Source organism: Petaurus breviceps, unplaced genomic scaffold (genome assembly GCF_028583685.1).
Source record: "Petaurus breviceps papuanus isolate PSGF00001 unplaced genomic scaffold, PetGlider_PUasm1.0 90692, whole genome shotgun sequence".
In the NCBI taxonomy this organism is placed as follows: domain Eukaryota; kingdom Metazoa; phylum Chordata; class Mammalia; order Diprotodontia; family Petauridae; genus Petaurus; species Petaurus breviceps.
In genome coordinates, this window is record NW_027187313.1 from 7,945,187 (window position 1) to 7,969,223 (window position 24,037).

Here is a 24,037-nt window from a genome sequence, read left to right on the forward strand (position 1 = left end):
GTAAGGGGCGGTCAGGTGGCTCAGCAAGTAAGAGCACCGGCTCCAGTGTCAGGATGACCTGGAGATCGAATCCTGGGCTCAGACACTCAGCACCACACCCAGAAATAACTGGCTGTATAACCTTGAGCAAGTTACTTAACCCCCATTGCTTAAAAAAAAAAAAAGAATGCTTGATGAGGTGGCTAGGAGGCTCAGTAAATAGAACACCAGCCCTGAAGTCAGGAGGACCTGAGTTCAAATTCAGCCTCAGACACTTAACACTAGCTGTGTCACCTTGGGCAAATAGCTTAATCCCAATTGCCCTTCCCTACCCTCTCCAAAAAGAAAAAAAAAAGCTTGAAAACCCTCTGTTTCATTGAATGACCATATTTCTGTAGCATTATACTCAGTTTTGCTGGGTAGGTGATTCTTGGTTTTAGTCCTAGCTCCATTGACCTTTGGAATATCATATTCCAAACCCTCTGATCCCTTAATGTAGAAGCTGCTAGGTCTTTTGTTATCCTGATTTTGTTTCCACAGTACTCAAATTGTTTCTTCCTGACTGCTTACAGTATTTTCTCCTTGACCTGGGAACTCTGGAATTTGGCTATAATATTCCTGGGAGTTTTCTTTTTGGGAACTTTTTCAAGAGGCAATTGGTGAATTCTTTCAATTTCTATTTTGCCCTATGGTTCTAGAATATCAGGGAAATTTTGCTTGATAATTTCTTGAAAGAGGGTGTCTAGGCTTTGTTTTTGATCATGGCTTTCTGGTAGTCCAATCAGTTTTAAATTATCTCTCCTGGATCTATTTTCCAGGTCAGTGGTTTTTCCAATGAGATATTCCACATTGCCTTCTATTTTTTCATTTGTTTGGATCTGTTTAATAGTATATTGATTTCTCATAAAGTCATTAGCTTCCATTTTCTCCAATCTAATTTTTGAAGGAATTATTCTCTTCAGTTAGTTTTTGAAATTCCTTTTCCATCTGGCAAATTCAGCTTTTTAAGGCATTCTTCTCCATATTGGCTTTTTGGGTCTCTTTTGCCCTTTGGGTTAGTCTATTTTTAAAGGTGTTATTTTCTTCAGTATTGTTTTAGCAGGCTGTTGACTTGTTTTCATGATTTTCTTGCATCATTCTCATTTCTCTTCCCAATTTTCCCTCCCCTTATCTTACTTGATTTTCAAAATCCTTCTTGAACTTCTCCATGGCCTGTAACCAATTCATATTTTTCTTGGAAGCTTTTGATGCAGGAGTTATGACTTCATTGTCTTCCTCCTGTTCCATGCTTTGATCCTTTTTGTCCCCCAAAAAGGATTCTGTGGTCTGTTTGTGCTTCCTCTCCTTGCTCATATTGCCAGCCAATTACTTGACTTTTGAGCTCTTTTGCCACAGTAGAACTCTGCTTCCAGATTGCAGAGAACTATGTCCCATTTTGATGGGGTTTTCTCAGGTACTGGAGCTATTAGGAGGGTGCCTTTTCTGTAGCCCTCACAAGCTCTGGCACATGGACACACATGCCAGGAATACCACACAAGACCGCGATCCAGATTAAAGCAAGAGGGATTACCCTCTGAATGGTGGCTTGGTCCCCCTATTATCTGTAGGCCAGGAGCTCTGAAAGCAGCCATATAGTGGTTTGCACCTCTGCTGCTTCTCACCCTTGGGGCAGGGGCTGGACTGCACTCTTCCATCCCCCCTTGTTTCAACAAAGTTCTGAACTTTTACTTTGTCTTTGATGTTTATGGGTTGAGAAATCTGGAAACTACCACAACTGATGGTGATACACTCTCTTGAAGTCTGCTCTGACTACTGCTGGTTGGGGCCGTCCTAGGGCCAGAACCACAGGGCTCCCAGCTTGGTGTGATAGACCCTTCCTGTTGGCCTTCCAGGCTGCCTTCAGTGGGAGATTTGTTTCTTTCTGTCACTTTGTGGGTTCTGTAGCTCTAAAATTTGTTTAGAGTCATTTTTTTTTTTTACATGTATTGGAAGTAATTGGAATGGAAACTCATACCAAGTTTGTGCTTCTATTCTGCCATCTTGGCTCAGCCCCCTCTGTGGATCTTTATAAGCAAAGGTAACTAGGGAGGTTCATCATCATCACCTTAACAGAGAACATATTATATCTAAGAGGTAGTACATAATTTCTGTACCTTGACTATCATATTTAAAGAGGAAAGGGATAGGAACCAAATCTGGAATTTCTTTGCTATAGTAGAACTCCCAAGTGAGACTATCCCTCTCTTGGCATAGATTAGTACTTTGCAATTTATGGTCTTAGAGATTTACATAAAGCACTGATATGTTGAAAGACTTCAACTAATCAATAATTCTTTCAAGTATTTATTAAGCACCTACTGAATGCCAGGCTTTGTACTAGCTAGGTTGTTGGGAATACAAGTATGGGGAATGAAATCATCCCTACTTATAATGAGCTCATATGCCAATAGGAGAGGCAAGTACATATAATATATAGATACAGAATAAATATAAAGTACATATATGAGTGGTTAAATAGAAGGTTCTATGAGAGGGAAGGAGCTAGTCATTGGAGTCTCAGCTGCATTCTAAAGGATATGACTTGCCCAGGGTCATATAGCTAATAGTTATCAGAGATAGGACTTGAATCCGGATCTTCATGACCAGTTACTTATCCATTCTGTCACAATGCCTCTATTCAATGGGGAAAATATCCTTTTGTGTCATACTATTGACTGGAAGAGAATTAAAAAAAAAATCTAAATAAGATCAGAGTCTAGATTTCTCTATGCTTGAATAATGATTAGCCTTTGAAAAATTTTAATGGCTTTTTCTTATTTGTTTATTTTTTAGTTTCTAATCTATGTACTGGCCATATCCATATTGAGTATGAGCATAAATTCAGCCATGGTGACTCACTCAGCCATGACATTAGGTAAAGTATAGTAAATTTACAATAATTATCTTGGGAAAAATAAGACCAATAACAAATCATTTTAGTAGAATACATCCTTGTTTAGTTATCATTATTCAAATAATATTATTGTATTATCTACAGTGGTTGTTGGAATAACCCATTAGTTAATTCTATGTGAGAGTAAAGGAGCAGTCCATGATATCTAATTTCCTGGTAATGCTGCGGGTCTGCTGCTCTGGGTTGTGTATGAGAGAAGGATGGACCCAGGAAAATCTGGGAGAAAGGGGATATGAAGGGAGGGCAAGAGACCTATTGACTCAACAGTGTGTGGAAGTAATCTTCTTAAAATATCTCTGTTAGTTTCTGTTTAAATTTGTAAACTCATGCTTATGGGGAAACCCAAGGTCTAAGGACAAAATACTCCATTAATTTTATCTGGCTGACTACAAGTATTTGCAAAAATACAGGCCTTTGATGGTAACAGTTTTTGTACTTAAAAAAACCCACATTTTTCATGTATACAGTCTATCATCATAATTACTTATTACAAAAACATTATTGACAAGGTTACTTTTGCACTCTAAGATTCACAAAGGGTAGGAAAGGAGATTGAGAAGACAAATACTACCAATTACCCAATGTTTATCAATGATAATAGTCATTCAACAAGCACTCATCAAATATCTACTATGCCAGGCACAGGTAGGTACTGTGTAAGCACTGTAATGTACAGACAAAAGTGAAATAATCCCTCATCTTAAGGAGCTTGTATTCTAATTGGAGGACTATTGGGTGGCAGACCATTCAGAGGGACAGTCCCACCTCTGAGAGGATACTGAGATACTGAAGAAAGAAGGGAAATACACACCAGCATGATAGTAAATAAGTTTCATTAGGGGAACTTATTTACAAGACTGATCCTGTGCAGGGCAGGACAGTTGTAGATTTCCACACCAAGCCTAGATTAGGTCATATACTATATAGAAACAGATCAAAGAAGGCATAGTGCCAAAAGATGGCCCAGGGTCACAGGCAAATTTACCCACAAAAAGGAGCTGTTTTGCTGTTTACAATAACCATGATACCTAAGGTCATGGTTCCCAGGCTTTTGCTCCCACCATATACTCCACCTCTTGTGATCTGCTTATACATTCTTTCTGATAGTATCTTCCCCAAGGACCCAGAAGTGATACACGAGTGGTTCCATTATCATGGTGGAAGCAAAGGAGTTTATCAATGAGCTACACAGGAGACACAATTCACATCAAAATAAGCGCAATCAGGAAAACAACATAACCAACAGGAAAATCACCTGTTACAATTTTCTTCCACCCTACCCCAAGGGAGGTAAAGAAAGAGTTTGTGGCATCTGGTAATTATTGGGAGAATTGGATTTCTAAACTCAACTTATTACAGTCTAGCTGAATTTCTGAACTAAGTTCAGAGACAAGGAAACATGGCTTCAGTGATTTTACAGCATACTGGGGATGATACAGAATAGAATCAATCATAAAATGGAATCAGAATAATTTGATTTTCTCAATTTCCCCTTACAGTCAATGGGAGAACTCTCACAACTTCCCTTGACTTGTTAATATAAGAACAAGAAGATTGGTTAATCATAATATAAGCCATAATAAGAATATCTAAAACCATGGACAATTTTTAGAGGAGATTTACATGTTACCATGGTAACTAAGAAAGATCAGCAAATACTGATACTGTGAAACAAAAGCCAAAGTAATTCAATAAAGATCATCAACATAAAGTAATATCAAGTCTCCTTGTATTTCAGTAACCCACTTGCAATGTCCATTTAATCAGCACAGTTCATTTTGGATTCCTGATATTTCCAGGTAGTCAACTAGTTTCTGGAAATGTCTTTTAGACATTCTAGAACAGGTCTTGTTCTTGGGCAGCTCTGAAGATCTCCTCTTCAATAAATTTGCTTCTCTGGTTCCATATTACTTGTGAATTTTTAGATGTTATGCTAAGATCCTTTACAAAATCTCAATACAATTTAGTACACCCTTCTAAAGTTTATTTTTCCAGTAATTAGTTCATGTGGTGAAAACCAGCTCAAAACTGTGGTTTTGGTCTTACTAACAATAAGAAGAAAATCAAACGAGAAACCTATAGTCCATTTGAAACTTCAGAGAATTTAAGTTTTTACATATCCCCTTAGAATCATAACACATTTGACATATATAGAATATATGTATTCTATATCATGTCTGATCTTATTGCTTTCTCAAACGTTTCCACTCCAATTAATTCCAGTTGTCCTCCTTTAAGAGGACTGGATATTGATAAGGATCTCATCCTATACATGAAAATGTAGGTAACAACACTCATTATAGGTGGGTGCTTTCCTCCCCTAAGTTCCATGGTTATACAAATGAAGTTGAGAATAGTTTATATCAAGTGAGTTGTCTATAGCAAAACATATCTTTTAAAAGAGGAAGAGAGTTGTGAGCAAGGAGGAGTATGTTTGGCATCATGCTCTAAATTTGATGCAATCTGCTTGGTACCTCTAACCCTGTTCTCTTTCCCTCATTAAAAACCAATCACAGGTTCACAAACTTTCTTTCCTTTTAAACCCCTCTTAGAAATTTACTCTTTATGGTTAAAGTTTGTTTTTGTTTAGGACCAATCCTACCCTTAATCCACAATTCTTCTTATTCTCTCATCTGACCTCTCCGTTTTCCTTCCTATTTCCTTGTTTAATGGAATCTAGTTGTATGTATTCTGCTGCCAGTTCAGAAAGTGAATGAGATTCAAGGATTGTCCACTTCCTTTCCCCCTTCCTACTTGTTTGTAGTTTTCTGTGCACATAGCTCAATTATTTAAGATCATTTCCCCCCACCTCCTCCTGATCCTTTCCTTTCTTCTTTTAAGATAAGAAAAAACAATAAAAACACTCCCAAGCTCTCTGTCTTATCAAATTCTTTCTATGACCCCTAATGTCAGTAGGTCTCTGAGAGAACATAAGTATTACCTCCACATATTATGATGGGAACAATTCATCCTTGTTTAGTCTCTTTTGGCTGCTTGCTCATATTTACCTTTTTATGTTTCTCTTGACTCCTTTGTATCTAATAGTTTCTACTCAGCTCTGTTCTTTTCATCAGGAATGTTTAGAAGTGCTCTATTTAACTAAAGATCCATTTTCTTCCTTCCTGGATTATATTTAATTTTTTTCTGGCTAAATTATTTATTTAAACCATTTCTTTGTCTTTTGGAATGTCATATTCCAAGCTCTCCCCTTCATTATAGCTGTGGTTCCTACATCTTATGCGATCTTCCCTGTGATTCCTCAACATTTCAGTTTTTTCTTTCTGGCTGTTTGCAGTATTTTTTCTTTGACTTGGAAGTCCTGGATTTTGGCTATAATAATTTTCCTGGGAGTTTTCATTTTGGAATTTCTTTTGAAGGTGACCAATGGATTCTTTCCTTCATTTTCCCCTCTGGTTCTAAGGGAGTTGGGATGTTTTCTGTTATGATTTCTTGAAATGTATCGAGGTTTTCTTTTTTAGCCATGATTTTCAGGTAGTCCAATGATTCTTAAATGATTTCTACTTATCTGTTTTCCATATCAGTTACTTTTGAGATGAGATATTTGATTAGCTCCAGGGTGAAGTCAGGGTACTATCCTAGTCTGAACTCTACACATTTCTGACCTGGGTTTGGATTCAGGTGACACAGCTATGGGCCTGTATTTGACTGGAACTTTTAGCAGGCTACTGCTAGATTCGGCCACTGGTGGCCAGCTTTAAGTTATGCATGTTCAGAGCTACAGAACTATAAGATTCCCTTTGGTCTGGGCTTCTTACCCTAGTAATTCTGCTATAGGTTTCAGACTAGGCTGGGGCTAGGATCCAAAACCCTACTATGCTTTCTTCTTGGGTCAGAGCAATGCATCTACTGCCCACTTCTATACTTGCTCTTTTCTCAGTGCATAATCTTATTACAACTTATCTTTATTATTATTATCTTAATTATAATAATTATGATATTAACATTATATTAATATATTATAAACAATACATTATATCAACATATAATAGATTATATAATATTATATAATTATTATATTATATTTATAATATTTATTATTAATTTAATTATTAATAATAATTATTATTATCCTAATCCTTACCTTAAAATAAAACCCCTGTCCATAGGTCACTGTGGGCACTTCTTTCCCTAGTATTCCACCATTTGGCCTCCTCAGTCTGTACTGGATTTATGACTCAGATTTGGAGAATGAACTACTGAGCTTCCAGTGAGCACCTGTTCCAGCTCCTGCACAAAATCATGCTCCTCTGTACCGTATCTGGAATTTCTTGTCTTGGTGCGCAGCTGTGAGCAGGCCCTTGTTTTGGTCAAACCCTGGAATACTCAGTGTATTGTGCTCATGGTTAGACCCCGTCCTCAGTGTCTTCAGACCTCTCTGTCTGTCTCTTTGTGCTGACTTGGGCTAGAAAAATGACTCTGATTTTTTTCTTGTATTTCCCATCAGTATTTAGTCTGAAGCATTAAACTGTGGGAAAGAGATGGATTGTATTGCTTCCTCCTCTACTACCATCTTGGCTAGCCTTTCCTCAATGCCTTTTCCCCTGTACTAAACTAGTGGCAGTTATTTATATAGTTTAGGTTTACAAAGTAATTTCCTCCCAATAACCCTGCCAAGTTGTTAGTGTTAATATTATTACTCCTATTTTGTAGAAGAAGAAATCGAGGTATAGAGAAGTGAGGTTATTTGCCCATAGTCATATACCTAAGTGGTAAAACCAGAACTTGTACTCAGGTCTTTTTTTATTTTTATTTTTTTTTGGAGGGGGGGAAAGCAAGGCAATTAGGGTTAAGTGACTTGCCCAAGGTCACACAGCTAGTCTATGTCAAGTGTCTGAGGCTGGATTTGAACTCAGGTCCTCCTGACTCCAGGGCCAGTACTCTATTTGCTATACCACCTAGCTGCCCCATACTTTTGACTCCAAGGCCAATGATCTTTCTATAACACTAAAAGTTCATTCCAGTGACAATGTTATTAAAGGGAACTTTGAAAAGGAAAAGAGAGTACAAAATGACGACATGAAGCCTGAATGTGATGGGTTAAAAGTAAAAGGGTGAGTTCCGTTCTCTTTGCTTAGATGATGACAATTGGAGAATGAGTTATAGATTGCTTGTATATGTGCATAGGAGGCTTTATGATTTTTGGTTTTGTTTTGTGTTAGCTCATATTGGTTCAGTTAATTTGTTTCCATCTTCCCCACCAGGTACCTCTTTTACTAGCTGCTCTCTGCTATTTGTAACAGTGGTACAATGCCTCTCCAAATTTGAGAGATGGGGAAAAATGCTCTGATTTTCCTTGCCCCAGGGGTAGCTCTGTATTGAAGAGATACTGTGAAGGTAGAAATAGCATACTTTAGGAACGACTTTAAGGATTTGAGTACCTAGAAGGTTGGTGAGAACATTGGTAGGAATAGATAAATTAGGGAAGTTTGGGATGTAGGGCTACTTTTTTGTGTAGGGGAGAGGAGAAGATGATGAACTTGCTGTTAGTCATGTTGAATTTGAGATAATTGCATGAGGTGAGTAGAGCTTTGAAGCTAAAATTTAAGTAAACTTAAGAAAAACTCTTCGCACATTACCTTAGGTAAGTCTCTTAACCTCCCATCTTCAACTACAAAATGGGAAGGTTATGGAATTAGTTGAACTCTGAGGTCCCTTCTAGATCCTTGATCCTATGCATTTGAGTCTTCCACATGAAGGAGATAATCGAAACCATAAAGATGGATGTATTCTTCAAAGTAAAGAGAGAATAATCCAGGATAAGGGGTTGGACATTTAAGGAATATATACATAAGGAATGTATACATGCATTTATATGTATATATACACAAATATACATATATACATGCATGCACACACACATATATGATAGGTGATGCCTGGTAAATTTAGGTTGGTCTTTGTTTGAACAGTACGACTTGACAATATGAAAGATAGTTCTGATTTGGAGAAAAAAAAAAACCTGGACAGGAAGTCTGGATGCAGGTAGATATATTCCAGATCTGACAGCCACTGACTTACCATGTTATTTTGAGCCAATTACTTTTCTGTAAAATTAGAAAATTGAATTAGATAGCCTCTGAGATCCCTTTGAGTTCTAAGATTCTATCTATATGTGTATATATCTTCATTCATGCATTGAACTCTAAGATTGTGTGTGTGTGTGTGTGTGTGTTTTATCTCCAACATTCACCATTTAATCATATGACTTTTCACTTTTCCTTGCATTATGGATACTGTTTTAGATACACTTTTCTTCTTTTCACAGATCTTTGTGTTATTTCCCTCCCAAGACAAATGGCAATGCAAAATGCCATTCTACACATACAAGAGGTGATAGAGAATGCAATTATATTATCTAAAACAGAAAACATTTTGACAAATGTTATTTGGTCCACAGTAGAAGAAAAAACCAAAATTCGTTACCCTAAGCTTGTGAGTCATGTTATTTTTTAGAAATAATGCTTCTTTTTTCCTTTGCTTAGCCTGACCATCCCTGTTTTCTGCGAAGTGGTGAGTTGGTTCTGATGTCAACACATTGAAAAATCTAATCAGTAGTTTTGCCATTTGGGCAAAATAGATTTGGTGAAATTGGACTGCAGAAAGAGGCTTGCCTGACGAAGTACCAGTAGGCCAAGTCCTAAATGCCAAGAGAGTATTTTAGGGGAAAGTCCCAATTTGGTGGATGATCATATTTAATGTCCAAAAAAATTGCCTCACATTCTTACTAGCTTCTTCATCTTTAAAATGGGGTTAATAATAGCAATTACTTCATAGGGTTTCAAATGAGATAATGTGTACAAAGAAGGAGGTAAAACTTAAAACTATATAAATGGCAGCTGTGGTTATAATGTTTTGGTTGCATTGAGGTTCCAAGAGACCTCATGGTCAAGAGAAAACTATAGTTTTCTGTGAAGAGGAGAGAAAAGACAGCCAATTTGTAGAAATTCTGTGGAAGCATTGGTTTTTCATTAGGCCCTCCCCCCCTACCCCCTGTTGAGTATCTTCTTCATAACAATAATTGAAAAGAAGATGTTCTATTCTGGGCAATACTTTCCAGTTGAGGTATCGGCCCAATTTCAACAACTTTACTTATTTTGCTCTTTGTTGAGTGCAATGATTTGACTTCTTAATTTTTACAGAGCATATTTTAGATTTTTGCATAATTGTCTTTACAATTACATTTTTATGAATATATTTTGTCTTTACATCGGGGTATTTTTATTTTTAAACTTAGGTGTTTGATGATTTTTCTGAAAATCTTGAAAAAAGTGATTTATCTCCAACAGATGAAGTTTTAATGGAAGAGGCCAGATTGCATGTAGCTATAATACAGATGGTAAGGATTGCCCATAATCAGATTGATATGATTTTCTTTCTTTAGATTACTTTTTTTATTAATTAGTATTTTCAAGTGATGCAAAGAAGTATTTGTATTTGAATATCTAATATTTGGTTGTACCTTCATTCAGAATTAATTTTAAGCCTATATGCTTAGAGTATATGCTATGTGCTAGAGTATAAAGTTTATTAAAAATTATGAGCAGTTTTATTTTTAGAATTCAATCTTCTTTTATTTTCATTTCCAAATTCTTTTCCTCTTTCCTTGTCTTCCCCTACCCATTGAGAAGGCAAAAGAGACAAAGCTCAATACAAATACATACAGCTATGCAAAACAAATTCCTACATTAACCATGTTGAAAGAAAGAAAAAAGAAAGAAAAAAATATATATACTCTCTAAGTTCATCAGGTCTCTGTCTTGAAGTAGATAGGATATTTCATCATGAATCTTTTGGAATCGCGGAATCTTTTGGAATTGTGTACCCAAGTCTTTCCTAGTTGATTGTCTTTTTAATATTATTGCTATTGTAGAAATTGTCCTGGTTCTGCTAACTTCATTTTGCATTGGTTCATACAAGTCTTTCCAGTTTTTTCTGAAACCATCTCCTTCATCATTTCTTAAAATATAATAGCATTCCATCACCTTAATATGCCATAATTTGTTCAGCCATTGCCTTGTTAATGGTCGTGCCATCAGTTACCGATGCTTTGCCACCACAAAAATAGCTACTATAAATATTTTTGTACACATGGGTCCTTTTCCCCTATCTTTGATATCTTTGAGGTATAGACTTAGTAGCTGTTATCAGTGGGTCAAAGGATATGCAGAGTTTAATAGCTTTTTGGGCTTAGTTCCAAATAGCTATCCAGAATGACCGGACTACTTAATACTTAACAGCTCCACTGACAGCACATTAAATAAAGTACCTCTTTTCCCACAGCCAATCCAACATATATCATTTTCCTTATTTGTCAGCTTAGCCAATCTGATAGGTATGGGTGGTACTTCAGAGTTGTTTTAACTTGTATTTAATTATTAGTGATTTAGAGCATTTTTATATGGTTATTGATAACTTGGATTTCTTCCTCCGAAAACTACTTGTTCATAACTTTTGTTGTTGTTGTTCAGTTATTTTAGTCACATCCAACTTTTCATGACCCCATTTGGGGTTTTCTTGGTAAAGATACTGGTGTGGTTTTGCCAATACCTTCTTTGTGTCTTTTGTTGTTGATTTTGCTGCTGCTGCTTGCTGTTCTGTTATTTTTAGTCATGTCTGACTCTTTGTGATCCCATTTGGGATTAATTGGCAGAAATACTGGATTGGTTTGCCATTCCCTTCTCCAGCTCATTTTACAGAAGAGGAACTGAGGCAAACAGGAGTAAGTGACTTGCCCAGGGTCACACAGCTAGTGTCTGAGGCCAGATGTGAACTCAGGAAGATGTGTCTTCTTGACTCCAGGTCTATCCACTGTGCCACTTAGCTGCTCCTCATATTTTCTGACCAATTATCAAAAGGCTTTTATGCTTACAAATTTGACTCTGTTCCCTATATATCTTGGAAATGAAAGCTTTGTCAGAGAAATTTGCCAAAAAGGTGTTCCTCCTCCTTCCCCCCAGTTTCCTGCTTTTCTAACTTTAGTTAACATTGTTTTTTTTTTTTTTTTTTGTTCAAAACCTTTCTTTAATTTCATTTAATCAGTATTGTTCATTTTACCTCTATGAACCTTTCTTATTTGGTCATGAATTCTTTCCCTATCCATAGATCTGACAGGTAATTTCTTCCATGCTTCACTAAATTACCTTTGATATCATCCTTTGCATCTATATCTTCTTGTTTGGAGCTTGCTTTGATATATAGCATGAGATATTTGTTTATACCTAGTTTCTACCAGACTCGTTTTGCAGTTTTCCTAACAACTTTTGTTGAATAATAAGTTCTTCCCCCAATATCTGCGATAGTTAGGTTTATCAAACACGAAGTTACTGTGCTCATTTGCTTCTGTATATTGTGTACTTAATCTTTTCCACTGATCAACTTCTCTATTTCTTACCCAGTACCAAATTGTTTTGACAATTATAACTTTGTGGCATAATTTGAGATCAAGTACTAGGCCCTTTTCCTTCCCACTTTTTTTTTTTATTGATTCCCTTGATAGTCTTGACTTTTTAATTATTTTTTCTAGCTTCATTAAAGTCAATCTTTGGTAGTTTCATTGGAGTAGCACTGAATAAGTAAATTGATTAACTAGAATTGTCATTTTTATTATATTGCCTAAGACTACTTATGAGCAATTACTATTTCTCCAATTAATTAGATCTGCCTTTATTTATGTATAAAAGAATTTGTAACTGTGTTCACATAGTTCCTGTATGTGTCTTGGCAGGTAGTCTTCCAAATATGTTGTTGTTGAGTCACTCAGTCATATCCTACTCTTTGTGACACCGTGAACCATTGTATGCCAACCCCCTCTACTCTCCACTATACTTTGAAGTCTGTTCAAATTCCAGTTTGTTATTCCCATGACACTCTATATCCAGCTCATCCTCTGCCATCCTATTCTCCTTTTGCCTTCAACCTTTCCCAACATCAGGGTCTTTTTCAATGAGTCCTGTCTTCTCACTATGTGGCCAGAGTATTTTCAGTATTTAACCTTCCAGTGAATAGCCTGAATTAATTTAAGTATTGACTGATTTGACCTCCTTGCTGTCCAGAGGACTCTGAAAGTCTTCTCCAGCACCAAAATTTGAAAGCATTGATTCTGTGGCACTCAGCTTTCTTTATAGTCCTACACTTGCAGCCATACATTGCTACTGAAAAAATCATAGCTTTCACTCTATAGACTTTTGTAGGCGAAGTGATGGCTCTCTTTTTTAGTATACTGTTCAGATTTGTCATAGCTTTCCTTCCAAGGAGTAAGAATCTTTTAATTTCATGGCTATAGTCACCATCTACGGTGATCTTTAAGCCAAGAATGTAAAATCTGACACTGTAATGTAAAATCTCCCTTTATTTGCCAGGAAGTGATGGGAGCAGTTGCCAATACCTTAGTTTTTTTTGATGCTAAGCTTCAAGTTACCTTTTATATTCTCCTCTTTCACTCTCATCATGAAGCTTCTTAATTCTTCATCACTTTTTGTGATACAAGTATTTTAGACTGTCTGTAATTATGTTAAATGAAATTAATCTAGCTCTTTCTTTTGGATTTTGTTAATCATTTGTGCTTTATAATTGGTTCATAGATTTCAATGCCCCTCTACACAGTGAATTGTCATATTTTCCCAGAATAAAATCACCCCTGGATGCCATATAAGAATGTGACAAACCAAATTAGTTAGTTTTTGAAGCAGGCATTATTACAATAAGTCTTCAAAATGTGTGTTACCTTACTGTTACTGATGTGGACAGTCTTTCCACCAATGTAGATCACAACCCCTCCATGGTCTTCACATATTGTGGGATTCTTGTCCATTTTCTCCCATAAATACTCCATGGATGATCCACCTCCAGAGTATAGTGGAAGCCTTCCCAGAGGTCTTAATGATAGTTAGCATTTCTATAGCATTTTAAAGTTTTCAAGTCACTTAACAGATATTATCCCATTTTATCCTCACAACAACCCTGGGAGGAAGGTGCTATTATTATTATCCCCATTTTACAGAGAGGGAAACTGAGATGGACTCAGGCTAAGTGACTTGCCCAGAGACCTTCAGAAAGAAGAAAGTAAGTTTATGAGGCCAAATTTGACCTCAGGTCTTCCTGAATCTAAGACCAGCACTCCTTCTACAATGCCTTCTAGCTACTGCCATCTTAACATTTCATAAGTGTCATGTTCACTAGATGACTAGCTCACCTCCTTTTTCAATTGTATGTTTCCTGAATGTCATAGCTTTTGCATCAATTCATATGCACAAATCATCATGAATGTTTTTGTTTTGTTTTGTTTTGCTTTTTGGAGGGCAGTTGGGGTTAAATGACTTGGCTGAGGTCACACGGCTAGTTTTTGTGTTAAGTGTCTGAGGCCGGATTTGAACTCAGGTGCTCCTGACTCCAGGGCCCGGCTGCCTAGCTGCCCCTATCACGAATGTTTAACAAGGCTATTTACATCTACCCTGCCTCTTTCCATCACCCTTTGGGTCAATTGTAACTTAGATTCTTTGGAGATTGTGGTGTTCCATGGTTTATCAACTCTTTACAATGCAGTCAATGTTGGTTTTAAATGATGGATTTATTATTTTAGGGAGCCATTTGGGATTGTTGAATGTGCCCAGTTTTCTAGTATAATCCAACCTCAAAGGCCAGCTAGGTGTTGCAGTGATACAGCATAAGGAAAGCCTCCAACACTTACTAGCTGTGTGACCCTGGGCAAGTCACTTAACACCAGTTTGACTCTGTCTCTTCATTTGTAAAGTGGGGGAAATAATAGTACTCACCTCCCAGGGCTACAGTATAGATCAAATGAGATAAGATATAAAATGCTTTGAAAACCTTGAAGCACTATATAAATGCTAACTATAGTTATTATTATCATCATTAACCTATCTTCTTTTTGTTCAGATGTGAGCCTAGTACTTTGTTCATCTCTAGTGCCTATCTAACATATATGTACTAATACAAGGAACCAAGTAAATGAACTGCCCATCCAACCCCACATCATGGTCTAGGCAAGAGGCATTTTTCATCCATCACTAACTAATTCAGTAATAATATACCATGTCCCATTCAGTCATCCAATAGCCCACCTAGGCCATTTTACTATATACCTGCTGCTGGTTCTCCCTGCCTACACTAGCACCTTCTATACTAGACCTCAGCCTCAACACCTTAGGCTTCTTGGTTACATTCAGACTTTATTGAGTCTTACAAAACAAACAAAAAATACACTCTAGATTCTCCCCTTTGTCCTCATTTTTGCCATAGGATTTGAGGTCATGGGCTTGTCAGATAGGTCTGACTGGTCTTATGTTGCTATCTTGATTAAGTTTGAGGATATTTCCCCCAGGGTGCCTTGGAGCATGGCCAATAGAAGCATATCCTTCAGAGCTATCATCTGGTATTAATTTTTTGCCTGCATCTTCTGAGGACTTGCAAAAGTCACAAAGAAGACAAGTCTTCTCTGGCCACCATGGCTGCTAAAATTATGAAATGATTCTTTATGTTCTGTTCGTGGCTGTTATTTTGTTCCCCAGTCTTCCCTCTGTCATGGCAACAGGTTTGGAAGTGACAAAGAAAGAGCTCGAATTTATCTAAGTATTTTATTGGCCTACGTAGCTCCAGAGAGGTGTTAGGAGACTCAAGCTTGCAATGCAGAAAGTAAACAACCCCAAAACAGCTAAAATCCCTCCCTGAAACACTAGCTTCTTCATTATTAGTAAGGCACATCCCTTCTTCTTCTCATCCCATTGATCCTTGTAGGCCTTGTTCCCTCCAGGTCCTCTCCAGAAGTTCCTGATTATCCTAGGCATCCTACTTCTGTTGTTTACACTTATTATAATGTTGTTGTCATGGCCTTGCCCAGAGCCAGCCTAACAATGAGTATAAATTCCTCCATTACCCTGGTGACAGTTTTACTGTGCTTACATATTAACGCCTTAGTTCACTTCCTGGTAACCGCTTCTTGGTAACCCCAACCTGGAACCTGCTAATTTGGTCTTGTGGTTTTCAGGGGTTCCTGTTGTTATCCAGTTATTTCTCTTGGGTTAGTTCCTTTTGCCCTTTCTCCCCTTCCATTCCTTAAGATAAAAACATTCGAGGGAAATAATGAAGTTATAGAATCCTAAGTGATAACAATAATACTGAATCTAGCGAGGTTATTTCTAAATGTTATTGAGGCTCTTTCTTGAGCTGGAGTGGGTCATGCTAGTTTAAGTCCCTCAGTCTGGTTTCACCTTTACTGAAAATTTTATTGACATATTTGCCTATTTTTTACTGTCATATACTTGAGGTGCTTTTGAATTGTAAAATTTATTAGCACTGTGGACAGTTACTTGTGGCAGATGCAATTGGATGTGCCAGTTTTCAAATGGGAAGAGACAGTATGTCTACTCTGAGTATAGGAGTAAGTATGAGAAATTCTCAAGAGGTTAATGTTACAGTCACAAAGAGATGCTGAGAGAGTCTAGGCTAGACCTGAAGGGTAAATTGAGAGGTAAAGAAGTCAAGCTTCACCCAAGGGAAAAACTGGGCTTACTTAACCAATTACTAGTGAGTGAGCACCTTAGACTGCTATAGAGACTTAGAAGCGAGGCAGAGGGCTAGGATGAGGACAAGCTTGGGTCTAGATTGACATCAAGAATAGATACAGATTGAACTTTGAAAATGGTGCCAATCAATCTCTTTTTATCTACCTGTCTGTCCATCTGTCTATTGCAGGCCAAAATTTCTATAGTCTGTATAATGATTAATTATAAAGATACAACCCAAGTATTAAATTAAACTAATGGGAGGAAGGTCACATCCCTCACTCTCTTTTGGGACAGAATATTTCCTAGGAGCTGTATGTGTATGAGAGAGAGAAAGTATATGTCTGTGTGTGTGTGTGTGTGTGTGTGTGTGTGTGTGTGTGAGAGAGAGAGAGAGAGAGAGAGAGAGAGAGAGAGAGAGAGAGAGAGAGAGAGAGAGAGAGAGAGAGATACAGATCTGATAATGAGTAAGAAAAAAACCTTGCTTTGTGTCCAGGGTTCAGCTGCAAGGGCTGTCCTATTTCTGCCTGGATTATTCCCCTTATGTATAATGCTCAAGCATCTCTACAACTCAACAGAAAAACAAAGACAGACTCACAAAAGTATGCATGCTTGCTGGTTATTTGATTTATTTCTTATTCAGTTCAAAAAGCATGTATTAGCATATAACATACTTATTATGTGCTAGGCATTGTGATAGGTTCTAAGGATACAAAGATAAAAGTAAAACTATTTCTGCCCACAAAGGACTTACATTTTATTGAGATGATGGATACCTATACTTGTTTAGTAGCTCATAAAATTTTTTCATTGGATCAAGACTGCTAGCACATTACATTCATGCTTTATTTACTTAATTGTTTTGTTAATAATTGGTGTTATTTAAATTGATGTTTAGAGTAGCTTTGAAACACAGTATAAAGAAGGAAGTCTCACAGAAGCAGCGGCCCGGATATTAATTGGAGCGTCCAAAACCTATGGGACTGTCCAAGGAAAGTAAGTGTTCCATGTACTTAATGTGCAAATACTTAATCAAATGTATATCTCTGCAAAATTTAGCATAAGAATGACCTGGGCTTTTGTAAGGAATAAGCTTTGTGTATTGGAAAGTATGATGAAAATGTGAGCTGTTTTTATTGACATCTACAAGGGAGCAGAATGTTCAGATTAGAGCCTAAAATGTCTATGAGTAAATGAGGAGTAAAACACCTTCCTCATCCTCTTCTCCCCACCCCCCACTTCTGTTCTGGCCAGAAACTTTAAGCATCTTTCCCTCCCGGATTGGTGGTTTAATGGAGGCAAACTAGGCCATCTTTTACCTCAGTTCTCACCTATACTTTGATTACTGAATGGGCATTGCCTCAGACAAACTAAGCCTTGAGAAAGACCAAAAAAAAAAAAAAAAGACCAGGCTTGTATTGGTCTGATTAGCCTGTCAGACACACCGTAACTTGAATCTGACATGGTGATGTCATTTTGGTCCTCTTCCAGAATGAAGGACAACAACCAATGAGCAAGTCATCTACGCCTCTTCCATTTCATTGCTTCATCAAAGTCATTGATGATAGCATTTAAGATTCAGTTGTCACTATGCAGCTACACCTCTGGATTTCTTTCTCCACTATGACCCAGCATCCTTCTCATCCTGGAAAGACCACCCTTTTAACTTTCTAGGAGCTTGTTCTTTCCAAAGAGCTCAAAGAGCTCTTTCTTTATGAAGTGAACAGGATCACAAGTAGAACGGATGGATGGGCAGAGAAAAATCTCAACACAAAGCAGCTTCCATCTCTTCCCACAGGGCTTGTGTTTGGGAATAATTTAAATGGCATAATGAAATAGGAGAAGAGAAAGTAGGATTTCAGTGTCCAAGATACTAAAGACATTCTAGAAGACCCAGAACTGCCAGAGAAGCTTTGAGGGAGGCGGGGGGAAGTGTTGTCGTTTCTTGTTAAATACCAGCTTTCCATCAGTGTAGGCCATCTAGAAGGCAAGTCCTATCTATATTATAAATGAGTTGGTCAACCAGGAAACTAGTGTTAATTAAGTGTCAACTATGTTCTAGGCAATATGCTAAGTGCAGGGGATGAAAAGAAAGAACAACAGCGACAAAAAGTCAACCTATTCTAACCAGTGGGAAATAATAGAATAACAGAAAAAGTGCCATGTCTAAGGAGAGAATCATGATGAGCCTGGGTGCTCACAGGGTTTGGGTTTCACAGACAATCAGTTTTGATCTGTCTGTTGGTGCTGTATAGGCACTTAGATGGTGGCATGGCATTTTCCTGCAAGAGGCAATTGCATTGGGATGGCTAGGTGGCACAGTGAATAGAGCACTGGCCCTGGATTCAGGAGGACCTGAGTTCAAATCTGGCCTTAGACACTTAACACACACACACACACACACACACACACACACACAAAACTAGCCGTATGACCTTGGGCAAGTCACTTAAACCCAATTGCCCTCCAAAAAGCAAACAAAACAAGAGGCAATGGCATTGTCATAAGCTTGTAATTTACTTTTTTTGGTAGGCATACAAGCTTGTTGACTAGATTGGTTGTGATTACAAAGCCTACTCCTGCTTCACTGTGCTCCCCTTCACTGCAGCCACTCCAGAAAAAATGTGTATCCTGCTCCAACAACTTGCTCATCAGACTTTTAATGGCAGGAGGGTCTACAGGTTCTGCATGAGGGAGATGTGACTAGAAAACAGTTCATGTACAAGAGATAGTTGTTTAGGGCTCTCCACCTCCACAGAAATCCATAAAGAGAGGTGCAGCCAAAAGAGCTAATATGAATTGTCCAGTGTTTAGAAGTAGGAATGCTAAGAGGGAGGAAATCCTATTCTTCTCTGCTTGGGCAGACCCCATTTAGAGAGACAGTTGTGTACAGTTCAGAGCACCATATTTTGGAAGGGACATTGATTAACAAGAGGAAGTCAACCGGAATATTGAGTTAACTTGAAACCATGTCATAGGAGGCTTGATTGAAGAAACAAAAATTCTTAATCTGGAGAAAAGAAGACTAATGATGGTGGTGGAGAAGAAAATAGATATGATAGCAGCCTTCAGATATAGGGAAGATTGTCATGGGGAAAGAGGATTTCTTTTTGATTTAGAGTACAGAACAAAGACCAACTAGGATAAGGAACAGGAAGGTGGAGTTTTAGCCCATATGAGAAAAATATGTTAATCATTAAAGCTATCCAAAAGTAATTTGGAATTAGTGCTAAAAAATGAATTTTTGAAAATCCATCCCCTTTAACTCAGACATCCTAATGATAAGCGTATAGTTCATATAGCTTAAGGAAGTCAAAGATAGAATTCCATCTATACCAAAATATTCATAGCAGCACTTTGTGTAGTACTGGCAACAAAGTGATAACTGCTGGTTGAAGAATGGCTAAATAAATAGATACATGAATGTAATGGAATAGTACTTCACTGTGAGAAATGATGGATATTTAAAATAGAGAGAAACATAGGAAGACACATGAACTGATGCAAAGTAAAATAACATTCACACCAACTACAAAAATATAAGTGGAAAGATTTTAAAACTAAAAACTTATTGCAGTGTAATTATCATGACCAAACTTGGCTCCAAAGAAGGATTATGAGAAATAGCCTCTCTCCCTTTTTTACTGAAGTGGAAGACTATGAATATGAAATACTTCATATAATGTTAGATTTGGTTAATGCATTGGATAGTTTTGTTGAATTGTTTCCCTCCCCCACTCCCTTTATTATTCTTAGTTATAAGGTATAGCTTTCTGATGGGGAGAATGGGAAAGAATTTATTTTAAAAAATTAAGGTGATGATAACAATAACAATTAAAATTATAAAAATTAAAATGAGTTGAACAAATGTATAAATTATAGTCTTCCAAAAATGCTATAAGTGGCCTCAAATGGTAGTGAATAACCAACATGTAAGTGCTTCAAGCAGAGACTTCTTATTGGTATATAATAGATGACATTCACGATTTAGGTAGAGATTAGAATAGATATCTTCTGTGGTCCCTTCAAACACCCAAATCCCATGATCACAATACACAAATATTTTCTCCTTTTAATTCCAGATTTGCTTGACAGAATTAAGTATGCCTGTATACTCTCAAAGTTAGGATATAGTTTGGGGGAGGTGGGGGAATGGGTTGACAGAGGAAAGGAAGAAAATGAATGAACATTTCCTAGATGAATTGTGTTCTATATGACTATGCAGTCTTGTAATTTAGCTTCTGCAAAAACCCTACTATATTATTGATGTTGAATCATTGTTTTGTTGTCTAGAGGTCTTGGGAACCTTGAAATGGAGGGGCAAAGGGTTTGGGTCCACCTCAAAAGAATTTGACTACTCAAACCTTTCAGCCCAAGTAGTTTATTAAAACACCAGTTGGGGTGGGCAAGATTCCTAGTGAGTCTCTGCTATTTGTGACACCAGTGCAAGTGGGCCAGATTTTAAGAATCTGAACAATTTAATGGGGGCAAGATTGATATTATACAGAAAGACTGTGGAAAGATCTGGATGGGATTAAGGAGTGGCAAGTAGCCTGGGGTGGGGCCAGGTTAGGAAGTAGTTAAATGACAGGAGAGCCACAGTGAAAGGACAGTTAAAAGAACTGGGCCATGTGGGGAAGTCCAGGAGCTTTTCCTTTTTGTGGTCCAGAACCCAAAGACATGGTCTTTTCCTTTCATCATTCTTGCCCCATCAGTTGTGTCCAACTTTATGAGTGCATCTGGGGTTTTCTTGGCAAAGATATTAGCATGCTTTGCCATTTCCTCCTCCAGTTCATTTTACAGATGAGGAAACTGAGGCAAACAGGTTTAAGTGACTTGCCCAGGGTAGCACAGCTAGAGAGTGTATGAGGCTGGATTTGAACTCAGGTCTTCTTGACTCCAGGCCCTGTGCTCTCTTAGCTGCCCCCACTGTGCTTGAACATTTTCTAAACTCTTTATTTTCGACTGTAAATGATAGGTTGTTTTTTTTTTTTTTGAGGGGAAGAAGGTGTTGGGGTAGGCTGGATGGGTAGTGGTCTGGACCTGTGATTTTATCTTTATAGGGAACTCCCAGTGTCTATGTAGGAAACTCCCTGCATCAATACAGATGAATGATTCCTCTATAATTTATAGTCCTCTATAATCTATAGAGAGTTGCTTGGGGGCAATAGTGAATTCTAAGTTGGGAGAAGCAAGGTTAATCACATACCACTGTCATATCTTGGTTTCGCCTACTCAGGCTAGCACTCTTATCTCATCCAACCCATCTTGCTTCATCTTTAAAAACATTTGCTTATGGTATTGCTAGGAAAATCTGAATTAGATGAGGGGAAATCTAATTCTGTGGATACATAATTGGGCAGGTAATAAGTAACAAGCATTTTGTTAAGGTTTTGCTCTGTGCCAGGCACTGTGCTAAGTATAAGGCGTATGGTAGTGAAATCTAGAGACGCAGAAACATGGCCGGAGGAGAATGAAGCATGCTTGACCTGGGCCCATCACCAAAATGGAGGCCATGAAAAGAATTCACCAGTGGGAGAAGGAAGCCAGCAAGGTGGAGGGATGTTCTGGGGTGACAAGGCAGCGGAGTCATGATTGTCAAATCCTCAGAATCAGAGGCATGACTGGGAAGAAAATGAGTGAATTGGGCAGCAGAACCCTCCCCTCTCCCCAAAGGAAATGAATACTATTCAGAAGTTGTTGCCTCAGTACTCAAAGGCCAAAGACCCCAGGTGGCTTAATTGGATTCCCCTCTAACGCTCTGCCAGAATTGCTAGTTTGCGAGCTTTGCTTTCTTTCACTCTTTTATGAGGTCCACAATCTAGGAGAGAAGTATCTACTGCTGTCTATGAATTCCAAAGGCCTCTTACTCTTATGCAAGGCCTTTGTTAACCCTTCTAGTTCTGGGGCTCTACCTCCTGTTACAGCTTTTATCTTTATCTCTGTATCCCCAACAGAACCTACTTCACTCAAATGTAGGGCACAGTATTTATCATAACACACTTATTTTTTTCTCTCTGTTAGATTCATGAGTATTAATGATGTCTCAAATTATGTAACATCTAGAAGCTGGCTTATGAAAGTTAAAAATGTATTAGTTTTTTTGTCATATCATAAAAACAAGTTGCACTTTCTCCCATCTGGGTAAGTACTTTGTGCTTTTCCAAAGAACGTATTTAAACATATTTAATCTTTTCTAGATGTTAATAAGAAACTCATATTCTATTGAATTTTATATCATGGTTACTTATATACAGGTCATCTACATCTTTGTATGTCCCTTTATCACAGCATCTCCCATTAGAACCTACTTTACACATTATAGATAATAAGTGATAAACCTGAGCAAATAAATCAGCTTCCTTTGGACCAATCGTTATTATAATCAATTTTTATTCATGGGGAGATGATCTATGTATTGCACAGGCCCTTGTTCATCTTCTTTCCATCTTGCTTAGGCCTGTCTTCATCTTCTTTGGCCTTGGTTGTTTCATTGAGCATCAATAGTATTACCATCAGATAGTAGGTGGAGAAAGGGGGAAAAGATGAAATTCATTTCTGGCATTTGTTTGTCCTTTGTTCTCAAAGAGGACCATAACACCAGGGAGGCAATGCCATGCCATGAAAATTAATTGGATTTAAGTGAGGGAGGGCTGTGCAAAGTTACCAGACTCACTTTCTCCTCTTGAGCCATCTGAGTCCAGTGGGGAGACATAGATCATGATGACTGGAGATGGCCCTGGATGCAGTGAGAAACCCTGGCCTTTTTAAGCTAAGGTGTTTAACAGGTCTCTGTTTGACTGAGGCAACACCCATTCAGTGATTAAGGCTAGGTAAGAAATGAGGCAACACACATTCAGTGATTAAGGCTAGGTAAGAAATGAGGCAGAAAATGGCCTCTTTACCTAGTCTATTTTGAGCTTTGATTCCCAAGTCTTAGACAGACATTCCACCACACTGAGCTGCTTAATAAGGTACCGTTTCTGGATGACTTGGAGCAGGGATGGGGAGCCTCCAGCTCCATGGATTCACCAGTTTCTCACCTTAATTTCATTTTAGCCAAAGGACAAGTATTACAACAGCAACAAACATTTATTGAGCACTTTACAGCAGGCAGAAAATTTTTTCTAAGTGCTTGAGAGATATAAAGTTTACATAAGACATAGTTGTAGCCATCAAGAAGCTTACAGATTGGCAAGTATTTTAAAAGGTACTTACAGTTGTGAAAATGCTACATAGTTTCCACAAACTTTAGTATCAAGATTCTAAAAATTTACAAGATAGAGATTTTTTTCCTCAGTAAAGAAAGTGTGAAACCGATATTTCCATAGCAGAATATTAGGATTTTGTTTTGCATTTATAAACAGGAAAATAAGAGGGTTTCAAGGATACCCATGATTGTAATTTTAAAACAGGAATTAAAATAATGTTCATAAGAAGTTTGGTAATATTTGCCATTTTTTTAAGTTTAAAGGGGTTTATATTTTCATAGACAATCCTAGGAAATGAGTCATATATTTGCTTGTCAGGATTTTTTTTTTTTTACAAATGTCAAAGTTGTCTC

The 24,037-nt window shown here is 37.6% G+C and overlaps 1 protein-coding gene across 1 annotated transcript in view; it reads left to right on the top strand.

Annotated features, from left to right (window-relative positions):
• The window catches only part of SLC9C2 (solute carrier family 9 member C2 (putative)), a 96,080-nt gene that overhangs the window by 34,043 nt on the left and 38,000 nt on the right, over window positions 1-24,037 (top strand). Inside the window, exons 10-14 of the mRNA XM_069065435.1 lie at window positions 2,812-2,893; window positions 9,219-9,385; window positions 10,188-10,289; window positions 17,372-17,469; window positions 22,498-22,617. Coding sequence (XP_068921536.1) covers window positions 2,812-2,893; window positions 9,219-9,385; window positions 10,188-10,289; window positions 17,372-17,469; window positions 22,498-22,617 — 569 coding nt within the window. The remainder of the gene's footprint in view (window positions 1-2,811; window positions 2,894-9,218; window positions 9,386-10,187; window positions 10,290-17,371; window positions 17,470-22,497; window positions 22,618-24,037) is intronic.